The sequence below is a fragment of the Megascapheus bottae genome, chromosome 21 (genome assembly GCF_031878675.1).
Source record: "Megascapheus bottae isolate mThoBot1 chromosome 21, mThoBot2.hap1, whole genome shotgun sequence".
Lineage (NCBI taxonomy): Eukaryota > Metazoa > Chordata > Mammalia > Rodentia > Geomyidae > Megascapheus > Megascapheus bottae.
In genome coordinates this window covers 18,919,900-18,939,730 of record NC_143529.1, presented here as the reverse complement: position 1 = coordinate 18,939,730, position 19,831 = coordinate 18,919,900, and the positions used below count along the sequence as shown (strand labels likewise).

At 33.2% G+C, this 19,831-nt stretch overlaps 1 protein-coding gene across 1 annotated transcript in view; it reads left to right on the top strand.

The window, feature by feature from the left end:
• The window catches only part of Erbb4 (erb-b2 receptor tyrosine kinase 4), a 972,219-nt gene that overhangs the window by 754,959 nt on the left and 197,429 nt on the right, over positions 1–19,831 (top strand). The window contains exons 16-17 of the mRNA XM_090354754.1: positions 5,052–5,096; positions 5,218–5,292. Coding sequence (XP_090210880.1) covers positions 5,052–5,096; positions 5,218–5,292 — 120 coding nt within the window. The remainder of the gene's footprint in view (positions 1–5,051; positions 5,097–5,217; positions 5,293–19,831) is intronic.

Sequence of the window (19,831 nt, the reverse complement as noted above, 5' to 3'; positions counted from 1 at the left end):
ATGCCATCATATCAAAGAATTTCTTTGATTGAAATAGAGCAATTCAAAGACTGGAATACATTTTTTCTATTATACCAAAGGATGTGTTTGACCATATATAATAGTTTACCTATTATATTGAAAAGTGGAATAACAAATAGACCTTTCATAAAGAAGAAAAGGCACTGAGATTTGAAAAAAGTATCACTCAGCAAGTAAATTAAAAGAAACATGTACTGAAAAACAAATTTAGTATGGATTTTTATCTTTTGCTAGAAGGTGAATAATATTACAATTGAGAGCATTTTCTTACACTCTATCTGCCTACTTGTCAAACACATTCTGCACTGTCTACAGACATGTCCACACATATATACAAAAACACACACACATGAAATGCACAAACAGGTCTTTTTATATCATCCTGATTATATTTGGTATGCATGTATGAGTTCCCATGAAGAGATTTTTCTGCCAGAATAAGGGCTGTTGAAGCTATTGAAGAAGTTAAGCAAGCAACATCATTTTCTGCCAAGACAAGATCAATTTGTGGATGCTGCTCCAGTTTCCTGCAGGTCAATGGATCAGGCTAAGTTTCTGTGTGAAGTGGCCAATCCTCTAAATGCAAAGTAGCATTGTGCCACTTAGGTTCAAACTCAGCTGGGAAGAGCTCACTGCCAATGCTTTGGTTTCTACACAAGCACGTGAGTTGAAGAGGCTGAAATCGTCACACAGGCACTTGGCTTCAAGGGAGCCAGAAGTAATAAACTGCTCCCCTTGTGATATTTTGGCACACTTGACTTAAGAGTATTCTGTGAGAAAACATCTGAGACTGCTGGAACAGAAGAAAGAGTCAGCAACAGCAAAAGAAAACTTTGCCTGCTAAAATCATCCACAAGAGGGTTTTATTGTTTTGCAGCTAAAATTAAACCAGTAAATTATTCAATATGATGTTGATGTCAACAGCTGTTGCCATTCAAAATGAGACCTTTTGCTGTTTTTGCAAATCTAATTACAGTGGAACCATTAGGGAAATGAAAGTGAGATCAGAGAGCCATACTCTGGATATGTGGCTGGCGTGTCTTCCTCTCTGCCTTTTCAGATCATGATTACATATACATAAACTCATGGATAGTCAAGGGTAGTAGAAGCGGGACATAGAGAAGGGATCAAATTATATTAGCAATAAAATCTGAATCTGATCCATACAGGAATGATGAAGGTCTAATAGACTGTATTAGTTACACTTGCATAGTATATCTCCGAACACGATCCTGGAGAGAACAGCTTAGGGAGGGAAGAATTTATTTGGGTTAATGGTTTAAGAGGTATCCATTCATCAGAGCAGCTCCCTTGTGGTAGCTAAGAAGCCAAGGAATATGGCATCCAGCAAGGGCCCAGAGCACAATGCAAGCCTCAAGACACGTCCTCAGAACCTACCTCCTTCAAGCAAAACTCAACTCCACCATCTTTTCACCAGATCCCCAAAATGCTATTATATTATGAAGATATCTAGAGATTAATCCATCCATTAAGTCAGAGTCCTTATAGTCTAATCGTTTCAGGACAATTACAGACACTCAAGAAGGGTCAATTCAACCAGGTTGGCTATTCAGATTAACCAGTATCAGGGATCAAATTCATCAGCTCATTTGGAAAGTCCAAATAATGTAGAAAGAAAATGCACTTAGCCATTCATGACTGCAGAATTGTGGTTGGATAAAATTTTTCGTGTTATACTTACCAGCATCTTCCAAGGCAACTCGATTCTCTAACAATCAAGTCCTGAAAGATTTTTGTTTTTTTATCATTGTTATACTAACCTCATCTCACCCAGGTTCTCCTCATGAAAGTGCTGTGTCTCAGAAACGATGTCATAATTCATCAGGAGTGAAAATGATACATTTTCTTACAGAAGAAAACTGCCTTAGCTTCACAGCTATCATGTCCCATGTCGACAAGGCTTTCCAAACGGACCGTGAACATGAAGAATTATGATCTTTCCATTCAAAGGTCACAGGGGCAGTGAAAATGGTGGGGAGAGTGACTTTTTATTCCTAAACACACTACAGAACTGACCTTATCAATAAGCATGACCTGACCAGTCCAACTCCACTTTGAAAAGGAGCTTTAATTTGAAATGCCAAGAATACATCAGATAATTAAAGGACCAAGTTAATGGAAATAGTCTTTGCAATCATGGGTTTTTAGAAGTAAAGTTCCTATTTTGAATAGAGTTTAATGATTTTTTCTGAAAATAAAATTATAAATGTAATACCTTAAAAGCACTTTTACTATTCCAAATACATTAAAGGTATTGGGTCTATTAAGTTCTTTTGATACATTTTAAATAGGTTATTCATTTAGCTACCATCAGGTATATCTGGCCAATATCTCTACAAGAAAGAAAAGCATGCCATTGTTTCCCTATGCCTTCACCAAAGGACACAAAGCAGCATGTTCTTAGTATTTTTGTTCAGCAACATTCTTCTATAAGATGTCTTCTCTGAATATGGGACCATGATAGGAAAGTTCATGAATGATTAAAGCACATATCTTGATCTCTATGGAATTATCATCTAGGGAATGTATGTTCTTCAAACTGGGCTGTGTTTTGATGAGCAAAACCTTTAAACTTAGGAAAGATTTTCATAATTTGTAACAATGTTTATAATCTATAGGAGGATTTGAAAACTCCATCCTGTATTACGGAGGCAAAATCTGCATTACTTGATTGCCAATATAATGGCAAATTCATTTTTGTTTAATTTAAACCAAACCTATGTTTTAGATGTTAGAATTAGTGTTGAAATGTTTATTGTTCCAGGCATCTTGAAATATCTCTTTAAATTTTTGTTAATGTAGGTACCATGGCACATACTGCACTTTAGTCCCTTTTTATCAAACCTGTTTACATTTTTAACTTATATAATAAAAAATAATCCATTCCCTGAAGGAAAGAAAAACTGCTCATGGAATTATGAAGTCCATTTTCTTTCATTTGGAAAACATAAGGTTTCATCATTTTCCCTTTTACTTTTTCCTGCTTCTATTTGCCTCCTATTTTGCTTTCCAACTCTTCAGATTTATTGTTATGTGTATATACTATATACTTCTTCAGATCATCATATGGCTGTGGCTGTTTTATAAATCTTAAAATCCACTACCATGACATCCTCAGGTTTCAGCATCCTAAATTCTTAGCTTCCTAGTGTGGCCACGGTGATGATCTTCCGGAGTTCAGCAAGAAGTCCCTCCTCGATACTCTCCAGAACTACTTTGTATGGACTCTTTGATATTTAGCACATTTTATAATACATGCCTGTTTTTACATCTGCCCACTCATGAAATTATGGATTCCATGAGACTAAGCAAGGTATCTAATTCATCTTTTTACCACTCACCACCCTGCTGCTCATAAAAGAAAGGAGATACTCTAGCAGGGATGTAATAACAGGATTTTTGAATGGATGACAATCTTTCATTACTCATAGTTTCATTCACGTTGAATTTCACTATTGAATATTTTTATCTTTCAAGGGTTATTATAAAGATTGCAAACGAACCATAGCTTTTCAGATTCTCACTTGGAAATAAGAAGTGGGCTATTATTTTCACAGAATGGCACAGCCATATTACAAAAAGCATTTTGAAGAAGATATCATGGGGAGTTAAAAGAAATAATTTCTTCAGAATAGATAAAGACAAAACATATAAGACGATTCAGAAGCCTTTTTAGTACTTAATTTTCAATTTTGGTAAATGGATTTGATTGCAGATTTTAGAAGTACGTGCTCTAGTTATATGTTGCTTTTCTATAAAGGCTTTGCCACATATTTTTGTAGGTTAGAATTTGTTTTTGCTGCTTGAAACTAATTCTCAGAGCACAAACACAAATAAATTCCCTAGCTATTAGAAATATTAAAATGTTCATGAAACAGATAGGGCTTAATTGTTCTTTTAGATGATATTAATTCTTTAATGTTTATAATCATCTAAAGATGTAACACAACATGAAGACTTATCTATCATTATATAATGATTTTATTTCAGCTCCTTTTTCAACTTTGAATATCAATGATTTTAGTACATAATCTTTAATAATGGCTAAATAAGGCACTTTTATAAATCATAGATAAAAGAGAAATTTTAATGATTTCCTAAAGCTATTTATTTCTGATGGAAGAAAAATAATAGCAATTTACAATGCTTTGGAGAATGGAATAAATAACAATTCTAGGGAATTCTAATGATTAGTATTTGGGTGTACCTGTACAAATTAATGTAATCATCACACAATGGATGCTGAGTTATCTAGATCTTGATTGACCTAAAGAGTATTAATGCATTAACTGTTGATAGAGTTCAGTGTTGTAGTAGGGTAAAAATCTGTTTTTGCTGTCAGGTATGACATTGCTACTTTAAAGAGTCCTTCAAGATATAAACTACTATATACTCAAATCAGTTAAATTGACTTTGAAATAAATTCATGTTTAAAAATAAATTGGTTTTTAAACATTAACAAGCAAAGATTACAATAATCTGATTATTTAAAACCTCCACAGGAATAGAATGAAAGCACATTAACTAATTTTCTCCATAAATCAATCTTTACAGAGCACTAAACATTGTGTTACAATATTACAATAAATTACGCATTTCCTTTTCAATTGATTTAGTTATATACTTTAGAAGAATTCATACACATGAAAATCAATGTATATACATGAAATATCATTGAAAAATCAATATTTTTATCAATGGATATAATCAGAACTAATATAAATAAATTGCAACTATTAGAAATGAGCTATATATGCTTGGAACTAATCCATGGGATTTGGATAAATTTTGTTTTACTCTATACATGTTTTGGGGCATTCTTCTTGTGTGGTGATTGCACTTATTTTTGTGTTTACCAGTAAAAATCTTCTCAGTGGTTTTTAACTCCTGGTGTTCTAAAAATTACCTACCTGGTGAAACTAAGAATTTGACAATCAGCAATGCTCTCGTTGATTACTATTAGTGACTAATTCTTTCTTTGTATTTCTCTAAATGTGCATCTTCTGCAGGTGTATAGGCTCAAGTATTGAAGACTGCATCGGCCTGATGGATAGGTACTTGGTGTGCTTGCTTCCCATGTTCTTCCTCCGAGGCTCCATGTGTGAGCACTGGTGCATGTGTGTGCATGTCACTGTGGATGGAGAATGATGTTTTCTGTTCTGTGATTGCCTGCAGGTGTAACGGCCCCACTAGTCATGACTGCATTTACTACCCATGGACGGGCCATTCCACTTTACCACAACATGCTAGGTAACATCTGCCATGTTTCCATTGGTACACTCCAATTCTGACCCAATTTCCATGAAGAAAAATAAATACTAACCCATAGAGTTAATTGAGTGTCAGGGCAGAGACTGAAAACATTTTGCCTTTCAAGCCCCCTTTCTTACCTCTCTTTTTGCTTCATTTGCTATTATTTCAGAGTATAATTAGTAATGCCATTAATTTTTTTGAATTGGTATTATTTACATGTGATTTTGAATTATTAATCTAGAGTTTTAATAGAACAGTTCTATTATTAGTTCAAGGCATGACTAAAATAGTGTAAGGAAAGAATTTGCCAGAGTTGATCTGTGTTTTTGAGATGTTGATTATTTGATTTGGATTCAGTTTCTGATTTTACATCATTTTTTAACTGAGTGATATATTCTCCAGGTAATAGAATTATGGTTGAATAAAGGCAATAGAAAGAATACTTTATCCTGGTAAAAATACAACTTGGAACTTAAAAGCAAATGACATTACTCACACACACAAAGAAAGCTGTACACAAATCTTTCCGTTGGTTTTAAACATAATCACCCCATATACTCGAAATGACTTAGTGGCATAACCAGGAATCCTAACACTACTGAGTAATGGAAGGGAACAAAGTGTTGATATACACAGTGTAGATGGATATCAAATACATTATGCTGAATGAAAGAAATCAGATCGTAAGGAATAGGGACCGCATGAATTCATTCATATGGCATTCTGAAAAAGGCAAAATAATAGGGACCAAAAATCTGTTGTATCATCAGAAATTGAAGGTTGAGACTGACTAGAGGACAGAGAAGAAACAGACAGAAATGCTAGTGATAAGAGGAGGAGACAATAATCTCTGTATCCTGATCATAGTGGTGGTTGCATGAATGAAAACTCTTGTGGAAAGCCCTAGAACTGCATAGCTTAATATATATAGGTCACATAATTGAATTGAATTATTTATAAACTATACCTCAGTAAACAACAAAAAGTATCTCAGAAAATTTCCCTTAGTTCAGTCAACTTTTCCACAATATGAAATATTAGTTTTTTGAAACAAATTAGTTGTGTTGTTGTGGAAGGAGAAAATAATGGTAAATTCTGATTAACAAATTAAAATTGGGGATTAAGTAATTACCCTTTGACATGAACTTTTGTGTTTTAGTGTAATGAAAACATTAAATATTTTATTCACATAAAACATTTGTGCAACCACTAGCCAGGTCAGAAAACAAAACTAACAGGAACTCAAAAGGGCCCTGGCATCTACAAGAAGGGTAATTACTGTTCTGAGTTGTATCAACACAGGTCAGTGTCTCATTCTATAAATTTGGTCTCATGCAATATTATTGCATACATCTGACTTTCTTTCTTACTGTATTTATCAGATCCATCTATATCACTGAATTCAACCATTCAGTGGCAAAGGCTGAATTCATTCATATATTTTTAATCACATACTACTTTCATTCATATGCTTTTGCCTTCAAATGTCTATAATTTCAAGTGATCAAATAAACAACATGTCACCCCAGTAAATTTTTAATGACATCAACAGAAGCATTAAATTATAAAAGGAAACTGTGTTACAATGAAATGATTCATAAAACAGTGGCACTTTGACACTTGGGCACAATTGAGGCTTGGTATGAAGTCTAGAGTAAGGTGAAAATTCTGAAAAAAAAATAAAGAAAAAAAAGAACAAGTAAAGGTAAAAGGAGACAGAGAAAGTGGTAGAGGTTTGAAGTATGTCTTATAAACCAAGACACTTCTAGAATGTTCATTAATTGTGAGATAATTTTTCCTCGTTGAGATGTTGATTGTCACTGGAGAATGTCTTCATATTTTGTTTCAACCATATTCTAATCATTATTCCAGAAAACTAGTGAAAAAGGATTCAATTTCCTAGTAAAGTGGGCTGTCTGTAGATTACAGATTTCTGAATTCAAGGCTAAGATCCATCATTTGGGGAGAGTGACAATGAGAAGGATCTTATACGATTTGAGCTTAATTTCTTACATATAAAATACCAGAATTATCCAAGTTTTCCATCTTTTTCAGTTTACTTGGTACTGAAGAATGCAACCCATGGTTTCATGCATGCTAGGCAAGCACTCTATCACTAAGCCTCATTCCCAGCCCAACAGTGGAACAGTTTGAGCATTCTTATTGATGATATCTTTCTTTAGGTCCTTATCAATGTGGTAGACATTTACTTTTCTTTCAGTGATGGGGTAGATTTGCTGTTCGCTCAAAGCAGGAGACTGATGAATAAGAATTTTTCACTTGAAAAAAATTGCCATGATAGTTTTTTGAGCTTCTGCCATAATTGATTACAATGAGTGTTATGTAATTGAAAGACAAAGAAGAATAGGAAATAATCAAGTTTCTTCAATCACATTTTAACTAGAAAATTATCCTCGTTTTTTTTTAGTCACAGATAATTGCCTTGAGCATGCCAATGTGTTTATTTTGAAATATTTAGAGTTCTAGTCTCTACTGTCTCATTATACTATATTATTTTGTTAACCTAGCAGGAAACAGTGATGGAGATTTTTTGAAAATAGGTGAAATGTTTCCAAACGACCATTTCTTGATTCATTTCATTTACTAAGTAGTGTTATTCTGTCCCAAAACTTCAATTTGTGAATTAGTTTCTGTACTCCATTTACCTTATAAACTGCCCCTGGCATTTTTTTCCAGGAAGATTGGATAGGATAAAATAGGATTTTTGTTTGTTTGTGTGTTTGGACTTTTAACAGAATGTGTGTGTGTGTGTGTGTGTGTGTGTGTGTGTGTGTGTGCGTGTGTTTTGCACTCATGTGCATACATTCCTGTACTAGAGTTTGAACTCCAGACCTGGGCATTGTCCCTTAGCTCTTGATCTTAAGACTGGTACTCTACCACTTGAGCCACAGCTCTATTTTCAGCTTTTTGGTGGTTAACTGGAGATAACAGTTACTTATACTTTCCTCCCTGGGCCGGCTATGAATGATGATTCTCAGATTTCACCAAGAAGCAGTTTTATAGGTGTGAACCAATGGTATCAAAGTCAAAAGATCTTACATTTAATAAAAAGCAATAACACTGACAATTTAATACCTCTCATAATGTTACTAATCTGAGTTACATGTCTTGGCTCATTCGTGGACCTTAATCCTCCTATTTCATGCTGCCACATCTACCTCCTTCCGTTGCAATGGACTCTTGTGAATATTTTTGCAGAAGTTGGCTTCAAACCATGACCATTATGTTGCTCTTACTCTTCTGAGTGGCTAGGATTACATGTATGAGACAGAAAGTTATTTTGAATTTGTGAGAGAAATTATTCAAATGACTAGATGAGCCTTCCATGCATTTTTATGTGACTCCTTGTTCAAGTTCAATTATTCTAGTTGCTTTAAATGTGAAGTATGCAATTAAACTCAGATTAACTCTCTAAATTTTTGGGGGAAGCTATTTAAAATGTTTCATATTTGTGTCACATGTTAATAATTATGTCACCCTTTTACTTTATGGTATAATGGTTACAACCAAAGATGTCACATCAGAGTTTATCAGGGTGACCCATGTAGGATAGATGACAGAGGTATTGTTATATTTTTGCTATCATTTTCACAAATAACCCATGTTTTTCTTTATTTTGTCCCAAAGTGACTTAGTTCATAACTGATGTCCTAAATGTGTGGTCATTGTGGACATCAGTTATTAACTTATGTCATCTGAACTTAGATGAGTGGCAGTGGTATTAAGATCACTAAATCCAGTAAATAAAAGTGTACAGCCTTTTATTCTCAGTCCATCACTTTCTATATATTTTATGTACTTTTGAATTGAAATAAGTTTTGAGAGATGAATGAGACTATCTGTGTTACCTTTTGAGGCTGATTTTTGTCCTGTTTTTCCCAGAAACCACATATTACCAAAATTATTTGGGATTTATAAGTGAAACATTGGTTATCGCAACACAGTTATCAATTGTTATTCATCAAGCCAATTGACTACTTTCTACAAAACTGAGTAATATCCCAAGATTTGATTTGTATTTCCATTGACACCAAAATGTTCATACTTTATTACTGGATCTTTTATAGGTACATAAGTGTTAGAGTCAAAACAACTGAGTATTAACATAAGACCAAAGTAACCTATGCTGATGAATGAGATCCTACAGAGGCTTTTATGATTATTGACTTTAGGACTGGATGGGAAGCTTTATAATATCAGCAAATTGGCAAGATGACTTTTTTCCTAATTAAGAATGAAAGCAAAAATCAGTAGAGAGAGGGAATCATTATGAATTCTTATCTTTGACTCTCTTCCATGTGAATCTTTCTAATGTATGCATGCTGTGTTTGCCACTATTTCTAGTGTGGAAAGATAACAAGACTATTAATAGCCTGTTATCTCAAAAGTATCTTAACATTCATTGATGTTGGTTGTCAACACTCTGATAAATACTACTAAATTTAAAGAACAAAAATGAGAGATGTTGAATCCTTGACTCTTTAGACAGTTGTAAATGTACTTTGTACGTGCTATTCCAAGATTTAATTGTCAGCATTCAATTCTTTGAGGCCTTATTTTATTTGATTATCTTCAAGTAGTTATACATAGAAGTTGTCATTTAATAATATTAAATATTGTAATAAATACAATGTGTCTTTCGACATTCTCATCTATCCCTTGCCACCCACCACTACCCTCACCCTTCTAAATTTTGTAGGATATATATTGCATTCCTAATTCCATAATCCCTCCTTTGTTCATTTTCTTTTTTTATATATTTTTATTGTAATTAATAGATGGTTACATTATATTTGCCAGATAGGAGGTGCATTAATTCCCATACATTGATACCCTTTCACATGTCTTGGTCCCCATTTCCCTCCCCCCAACCCCTACCCCTCATCTTGTTTTCCCCCCTTCCCTATCCAATTTCAAATAACCAAATACAAATATATCCGATATATCAGGTAACAAAGTGAGATACTGTAACAATATGAGATAACCAAGGGACAGCAAGAGATGAGAGATAACATAGTACCTTAAGAACAACAATCATTCATTATATGGTTTATGTTTCTATAGCCTAGAGGTCCTTTCATTTAGCATCTATAAGATAAAATCAAGAAGAATCAGAATTTTCTAGTACATTGGAAATAGTTATTTCATTTTTGTATTATTTGATATCTAAATATTTCTTTTATGAGTAAGACCTAAGTAAATTATCACTGAGTAAAAATATAAATTATTTTGATAGTGTATGATCGAAATAGAAAATGCAGACATGGGAAAATGATCAAGTTAATTCTTAATAAAGAGAAATTAATGTATCCTTTCTAAGGACTAAGAAATAAAATAACAGTATTTGAGACACAGTTACTGAGAAAATTTAGACTAATTCTCTGTTGAAGGACCGGTATTTCATGAACCACTGAACATTTCATACCTCTCTAATCAGTGCTGATATATGAATTGAGAGGCTTTAAATTAATATATTCTACAATGATTATGGTTACTATACACAGCATATCATTGTTATTTTTATACCCTTATATCAAATGAGTTGTTTTTTATTTTTCTCTCCTTTCTTATGTCAAATGAGGTATTTCTTATTTTTCTGTCCTTTATATATTTTTTTTCTTTTTGCTAGTCCTGGGGCCTGAACTCTGGGCCTAGGTGTTCTTCTCTCTTAGTTTTTTCTTTGAAGGCTACTCAATCAATTGAGCCACAGCTTCACTTCCAGGTTTTGGGGAGTTAAATACAAATAAGTCTTATGAACTTTTTTGCCCAGGCTGGCTTTCTAATTCTTAAATCTCTTCTTTCTGAGTAGCTGGGATATAGGAACTCAATTTCAAATGATCCTCGATTATTTTTCTTTCTTTAAATCATATTTATTATGTGTATTAGTAAAATGATTTCAGTCTTTAATATTGAAAATGTAGACTACTTGCATGACTGTGCATAGGTACTAGTAATTTAATATTTCAATTAACTGTGTGCCCAATCATATGGTAAAATCCAAATTATCTCAAAACCTTGGTTTTTATATCTTTGATAACTAATGAGAACTTAAGACTTTGTGATTAGGTACAGTAAAAGTATTATTCAATTCCTATATAAAATTTCTGTTTCTGTCTTAATCATCATCAATTCACCAGCTTAAAACGGTTATGATTTTCTAGCTTAAAGTACAAGAATAGCTATTTTCACCTCATAGGCTAGAAACTTGGACAAATTCTATCCATTCTATCAATGATCTCAGCTAGACACTAGTCCTCTTCCAACTCTGTCCAGTTTGTTTCTGGCTTGGACTCTTTGAAGCTATAGCATTATGTCTCCATTTAATTAATGACTCTTAACCAGGATTGTTCACTGTGTGTGTGTGTGTGTGTATGTGGTGTTTCATTTTGCTTTTGTGGCCATATCCATTTCTAATCAGATTAACTCATTCTCAGTTTTCAAAGGAAAAAAATATCACGTTAGCCCATTCTCATTATTTTAATTAATTACTATTTTTGTTCTTGATTAATTTGTATTTTTTGTCTGACATCTTGACCTTAATTTCATGATTAGTTCAGAAACATACTATTTAAATCACATGGGACTTTACTTTATATATAAAATGTGTTGACATCAATCTAGATTCGTACTTGAGTAAGTAGGAAAAGGTATATGAGAACAGAAGCAGCTATAATCTTGGAAGTCCAGCTTTACTCCTAGCTATCACATCTACTCATCATGGAAACTTACAAACAGCATTTCAAATGATACCTTAGATTCTGTTTTTACTTGTCCCTGCCTGAGAAAACATTTTCTCTATCTAACTTTGAAAATTAAAAATAATTTATAGTCTAAAATAAATTAGACATAAGAGATACTTGGCCACACCAAATTCAAATAGTTTATTCTATGCTTGCCTTCCATACCCAAAAGAAGCCTGAAGAAAGACTTAAGATACTGTCACTGTATTAAACTGTAAGTTTAGGTCTCCATGTTGGTACTAGGTTTCATTGCTCCTTTAGTGGGCAATCACTTAGAAATATATTTCTCAGTAAGATGCCCCATGGTCAACAACACATTCCTAGACTTTGCATTAAGTTATCAGACAGATGAGTTTTCCTCAAGATTGCTGTGGACCAACCAGCAACTTGGAGATATAACCTGTTACTAGTATTGGATATATACATTTTTATATTACATATGATTCCTAGAATATCATTTACCTCAAAGTGTTTGTGTATTGTGTGTCTGTCTGTCTGTCTGTCTGTCTGTCTGTCTGTCTGTGTGTATATGTGTTGAAAAGCATTCCTCCAGCCCCATCACCAGAAAATTTTGACTTAGTAATGCACTTGATTAGGGTTTTTACCCCTCACCCCCATATGCTTCTCTACATTAACAGATATATCTAGATTTAGATCTATAGATATAGATAAGTCGATATAGATATAGATTTGTATTTATAGACATAGTTATATGTTTTACCATTTTCAATAGGTTACAGATAAATCAGAGACAAGAGAAAGCGTGTTTACCTAAACTCATTGTGCATATCTATATATTCATATGTCACCCAGATCTTCAAACTTATATAAGAAATAGCTAAACTGTGACAATTTAGGTCTACAACTAAAATTTCCATTTTTCTACTTTCAAATTTGAAAATTTCTTAGAGTTGAATATTATCGCACTATCCCTCTTAAAATTAAGTTTTATGGTAACTATTCCTAATAGGGTATAGTTTCACATTTGGGTCATAAATGAACAACAAAGGGATTTTTCTTAAGTATATATCACAGATTTTATTACTTTTTCTATATAATAATACAGAAGGTCACATCATTCCTTGTCTGCTAAATAGTAGAGGCTCATGCCTGTGTTCCTAGCTATTCAGGAGGCTGAGATCTAAAGATTGCTAACTGAAGCCAGCTCAGATAGAAAATGCTCCTAAGTCCCTTATCTCTAATAACTACCGCAAAATCCAGAAATGTTGCTGTGATTCAACTGTGAGCAAAACTGTTAAGACCCAGTGTCCAGTCGCTTAGTTAAAACACTTACTCATGCACCCACCCCCCACCGTCCTCACACATATGCACCTATTTCCCCACCACATAATGTGGACATACTTTCTATTACACCCTAAGTATATGTCTTCTGGGTTTTTTTTTCTCTCATATGTCCTATTTAACCAAAGGAATCTAATTAAGTTGAACCCCTCCTGTGATGTGGTTATATAAAATGATGGGTAGATATTAGTGTAAATTGCTCTCTTCATGTCTTTTTTCTTATTACCTCAGCACATTCCCCAACTAATCATTCTTTCATAAACATACAATTATTTTTTGCATACCATATATGTAGTCAGGAGATAATTAACAGGGAGCTTTTTGATTAACTACTGATATTCCTGTACTGTTTTGTATTTTATCCTCAGCCACCCTAGACTCTTCAGCCTAAAGTAGTTTAATTTCACAGTAATTCGGTACTGAAGAATGAATGATAAGGAAAGGGAAGCCCACCTCTAATAAACGTTGAATGCTCATAGCCATTGTAATTTTTATAGCATAGTGTTCTTCTGCTCAGAGTATTGCATTCCATATGCTCGAGTCATTTATGGAATAATTATAGTTACTTTTAGTAGAGGAAAAATAAAACAACAGAAACCTTTTACCATAAAAAAGTTTACTCATTGAGGGAATACGTCTTTTTCATAAAGAAAGCAAAATCTAGTTCCAAACTTACTTTGTATTGAACTTCTGGATCCCAAATCCCAAGTACACATCCCAGGGTAATGACCTGAATTGTTCTAGACATAGGAAAGTGAGGCCTAGTAGACAACCAAGACACCAAGTTTTATTTCTTTCTGAGGGTAATGTTAGTTTATTTTAAAAACCTGTTTTAATAGGAGGTTATTTTAAATATCTAATCTGTGTCTGTCAGCTGTGCTAAACTATCACATTTAATTTTCAGAACAAGCTGAGAGAAGGTTTTTCATCATTACCCCTTTACAATCCCAGAGGAACTGAAACACTTACAAAGTATTGTTTGACTAGTAAATGAAAGAAAGACAGGATTTGAGGTCAAGTGTCTGATGCCAAAGATTACATTTTTTCACTGTACCAGCCTCATTTTTAAACAAGATCTATTTTATGATAAAGATGATTACACATTTTACAATCTTCTCAAATAATTTTACCCTATGATTTTCACTGAACGTTATTACTTAAGTTCTTTAATGTGTGAGATTTCATAATGCTCACTTCATATAAAATTTAGTATTCTTGAGCAATAATCTCCACAATTTAATGAACGCTATTTGGACTGAGTGTAATGTAAATTTTTATGTTCTAAATATGTAAGAACTAGCCTTTAGACATGTATGAATGGACCTAGACGTGGTTTTAAAATCTTGTCTGAAGTGGAAATTTTTGTAAAGTCTTGAGAGATCTGCAAAAACGAATATTGTGGATCCATATGGAAATTACTTCCCCAGATCATCACTACGTCTATTGCTTCCAGCTCCAAACCCAGTGGTCAAATTAATGAAAATACAAATGTGATAGACACAAAGAAATCAAGACATAATATTCCCCCAGACTCTAGAGAAGCTTCCTTTTCTTCAGTAGTTCACCCTGCATGATCTGTGGGCTTAGTGCAAGTTGATTGAGAGCAGAAATGAATTTAGATGGTAGAAGATGAATCCTAGATTATATATAATTTTTCTCTGATTAATTATGTAAAGCATGATTTCTGTTTCTTAAATTTTTCATTCATGCATAAAAGATTAAAATTTTACACAATAGTGTGATATTTCTCCTAAGTAAATTTTTTCCTAATATTCATAGTCAGCATACCATATGTAGTTTTTATATGAAAAAACAAAGCAAAATAAAAACTTTCATACATATAATCTGACAATATTCTGACCTATAATTATATATATATATTTATAAACATATGCCTATATAGTTTTAGACATATATGTGTAGTAATATATTTATATGGCACTGTACCAAGAAAAACTATAGGGAAAAACTAACATAATTCCTAAGATCATTAAATTTATTATATTTCAAAAGAGGAAAATATGATCCAATGTGATTCAATGATGATTGACAATTATCTATTTGCATAATTATGCAAAAATATATAAGCAATTTCAATTGGATTGTATGGTATAAAAGTTGTAATTAAAAAATATAAAGCACGCAATGACTAGAGTTTGACTTCAGAAACCAAGTGAAAGGTGATACCATAAAAATGAGATGGAAGAGACCACTTTCAAGTGGTTAAGAAGCAAAGAAGGAAGAAAGGAGGAAGTAAAGGAGAATAGGAAGGAAGGAAGGAAGGAAGGAAGGAAGGAAGGAAGGAAGGAAGGAAGGAAGGAAGGAAGGAAGGAAGGGAGGGAGGGAGGGCCAGGGAGGGAGGGAGGAGGGATATGAAAATGAGGGAGGAAGGGTAGCAAGTTAAAGAGAACCTTAGGATATTCTACTTATTAAAGCACAGAACAATGGAGAAGACTTCGAATTGTCAAGGAGATTGAGGTTGGTGTGTTGGAGACTGGTAGGAAAATCAGTTTAGGCCTCATTTTGTAATATAAGTGAAAAATATGTTCATAGAAGGAATGAAAGCCCATATTTAATGGTGAGATGGAAGCAAATATTGACCACTTTTTTTGAGGTTTAGAGTGAAATCAGAAAACTAAAACTCTTAGGAGCAGTCTCCTTTGTAAGTGGCAGTGATAGAAGGAAATAAAGTCAAAGTGTACCAAGGAGAGACAAATGAGACAACCTATGTAGAAAAATGAACTCCTGGTGCAATGGAAAAAGAACAAGTGATAATTATGATTATTTGTTGACCATTGGAAACATGGCATGCTTATAAGTTTATAGGAATGATTCAAAAGAGAGAAAAGTTACAGTTCATCAACTAAGGAAAAACTCTAGATAAAGTTTATTTTCATATCAGTAGGAGTACCATTTTCAGTGCACAAGTAGAACAATTGGTAATATAAACCAGGGGTAGTGCATCCCTTGTAACTTGAAGCAAATCATAATAAAGAACTAAGTGTGAAGGTAAAGAGTAGATTTGAAGGGAGAAAATGGGTTGAAGTGACATCACCCTGGCAAAAAATGTTAAATTGTTTTTAGAATACAGTTGGAGACAGAATACTGGGAAGTAAAGGGAAGTGTTGAAGTAGAATGTTGAACTTCTTCAGTGAGAGATATATCACCTTAGGACTGTATAGTATGGCTAGACACTGCCAAATATCTAGTTGAAAGGGGTCATCACAGATTAAAGAAACCCCAATATGGATTGTTTTACCCAGCTATGTGACATAGATGTACTAGTAGAACTTTGGGTTTACGTGTGAAATTTTCCTAGATGAGCACCTAAGCACAGCAATAAGAGCCAAAACTATGAATTAGATGAAACATATGGGCTATAGGGCCATTGAGAATGATTTGAGTAATTAGGGAAGGGAATTTATTATGTCAGGGAGACTGAGGTACAGTGAAACCATAAGGTCATTCAATTATAAGTTGTTGAAGTTGGTAACAGGAGGACTGAAAGGGCAGGGGGTTGTAGTCAGAGGTCTTGAAATCAATATTCTAGGGGTGCTACATTATTTTCTACCCATACATGACATGTTTGGGAATGAGTAAGCAGGGCATGAAGAAGCTTGGAATTAGAACAGATGGAGGGAAGCAGGAAGATCCAACAGAAATATTTGCAGCTAAAAGTGACTGCCATTGTAGCTCAATTACAAATAGTAAATGTTATGAAGGTTTCCTAGGTTTGTGGTTCACAAGATTGAATGGCTAATGGTAGCATTAAACCATGGTGGGACACAGGATACAGATGCTACAGTAGACTTCCTGAATTTGGTTAGAATGTGTTCAATGTGCAGTGACTTTGGCCCCAAGGATGTCAAGTGAAAGACTCGAAAGACATGGAGTTTTCTCCCTGAACCGCTGTGGAGCAGGAATGCGTGAGACATTAAAATACAAAGAAAAGGTAAACAGCAACAAAACCCAAGTGCTGACAGCTCTTGAAAATTTCAGTTGTCTATGAAAATAGCAAAAACAAAGATTTGTAAATTTAAGGTTGTTGTGGACTTCTTATAAGGAGTGTGGAGATTATGTTATACAGAAGAAAATAAAAATCATAAATCAGAGCATTTTCTGGGAAAAGCTAAAATAATTAAGAAGCGAAGCAATTGTGAGAGGATTAGCCTTGAGAAGATAAGAAGATAGAGTAAAAGAAAAGTAACTCTGCACCTTTTCTAGGCAAAGGTGGAAGGATTCTATATTCTGAATTTTCTTTGATGATATTGTAATTCAAACTCAGGTCTGAGTTTGGTAGACAGTTGTTCTACCCTTTAACCTATTTCCATAGACCAGTGTTCTGTATTTTATTTAATGTTATATCTGAGATTACCTTGCCAAATAAAGATATTTTAATGTATGTGAATGTACAAAGAGAAGGATGATCTAGAAAATCAAATTCATTGTATGCATTATGATGACACCTTTATTTAAACTATTTTCTGAAATTAACTAAAATCTCATCAATAATTTGCAATGTATTGCTTTGCATGAACCCAGCTTAAAGGTCACTTATTTTACTTTATAAAGTAAGAAAGTAAGAAAAGGAGAGGTTGTGGTTTGCTATCACTGACTCTGAACTAGTTACATTAGAAGACTCTAAAATATATAATAATGGGTTGTCAGTACCTTGTATACATTCTGAGGAATTAACAGATTTCAGTTAATTGTATAGATAATTGCAAAATTTGATATATCGCAGTAATGTAGAGGCACTAGTGCTCATATAAAACGTTAATAGAATTAAATGCAATTGAAAAATATTATCCTTATTTTACTTTTTGAAGTAAAGAAATGGAAAGTCCATTAAAAGTAAAATTTCTTTGACTTCTGAAAGGACTTGTGATTTTTTTTAAAGTAAAAACAACAAAAAACTTCTATTTTTACACACTCTGTATCCCAGGCTAGCCTTGGACTTCCTAGACTCTTGATTCAGCCTCCTAGAAAAACTTCAACAGATTTCTTGTTTCATTTGTAGTGTCATCTGACATATCACAGAGAAGACTTTATGGGTAATAAATTTTCAAAATACTTTATAACTTATTATTTCTTTTAAAGTTATTCCCAAAGGCCACTATACATATAGGAATATTTAAGAGTGTACCAAACAACAAAATGATTTTGTCACATAGAATTTTGAAAGAATAAGTAAATTTTAGAGAATAACTTAGCAAGTAATTGATACCCAACCTTTTTTCAGCTAGTAAGACTAGATCTTTATTTTTCTCTCCCTTGGTATTTTACATGTTACAATTTGACACCATTACTGTTACATGGAAAATGCAAAAACTATATAAAATGTATCCATGCCTATTGCATGCGAACTTATTTTACAGTTGTGTTCATTAGATTTGCTTATTTGGGACTGTTAAGTATCCAAGTACTAATCTACTAGTAAGCTTAAAGATAATGTTGGGCACAGGTGGCTCACATCTGGAATCCTATATACCTGGGAACCATGTTTGTACTTCAAGTCCAATCCAAACATAACATGATATTCCATCACAAGTAATAACTGGAAATGTTATCTCAGTCACACAGAAGTTGATATTGGGAGAAAATGGTTCCAGAACATCCCACGCAACAATTAAGATCATTTTTCAAAACTAATCAAAAAAACTGGTACCCAAGATATGGCTCAAGCAGAATTTAGAGTTCAAATCCCAATACCACAAAAAACAAAAACACACTACATACTCAAAAAGATAATATTCTCTGTTTTTGTGAAGGAAAACATAAGACTTTATATAAACTTATCTCTCATGTTTCTAAGTAAAGATAATCCTTTTGCTTAGATAATTTTGCAGAAGGAAATATAAAGTTAAGCAATCTGAATTTTTAAAAGAGTTGGAGACAGTGTAGAGATGTATGTCAGCCAGGAAATTTCAAGGAAATATTATGTGCACTCCATATAAGACCTAAATTATTTCTTTAATGATCATTTAAAAAACATAAAATTTTAACAAATACTCTATTCAAAGCCCATAAGCAATCCATAGCATCACACAAAGCTGGGTGCTAATGGCAGGCAAAATTTCAGTAATAGAAAATAATAAAGAAAGAACAGATTGAAAAATTAATATTCTAGCTGAATGAGAATGTTTCTTGTAGATGTAGGTTTTATCCTTAGTAATGATTTCTTTTGCATGTAAATGAAATGGTTTCAGGCAAAATGTGAAGTTGTCTTGGTTTTATATTATTTCAGTGTTATTTGAATTAGCTTAGGTTCAATTTTTTTATATTATCTGGAGGCTGTGAATCTGTATTCAGAGCATCTGTGGAATCATAGCATCTTCTAGGCAATTGCTTCTGGAAAAAAAATCCTACAATTAGAAATGTGGTCTAATTAGGGTTTGGGTGTTGATTTAAATTTAGAGGTTGTATTATTAAGGAGTTATTATATATTTTAAAAGATGTTTTGTGACTCTGGT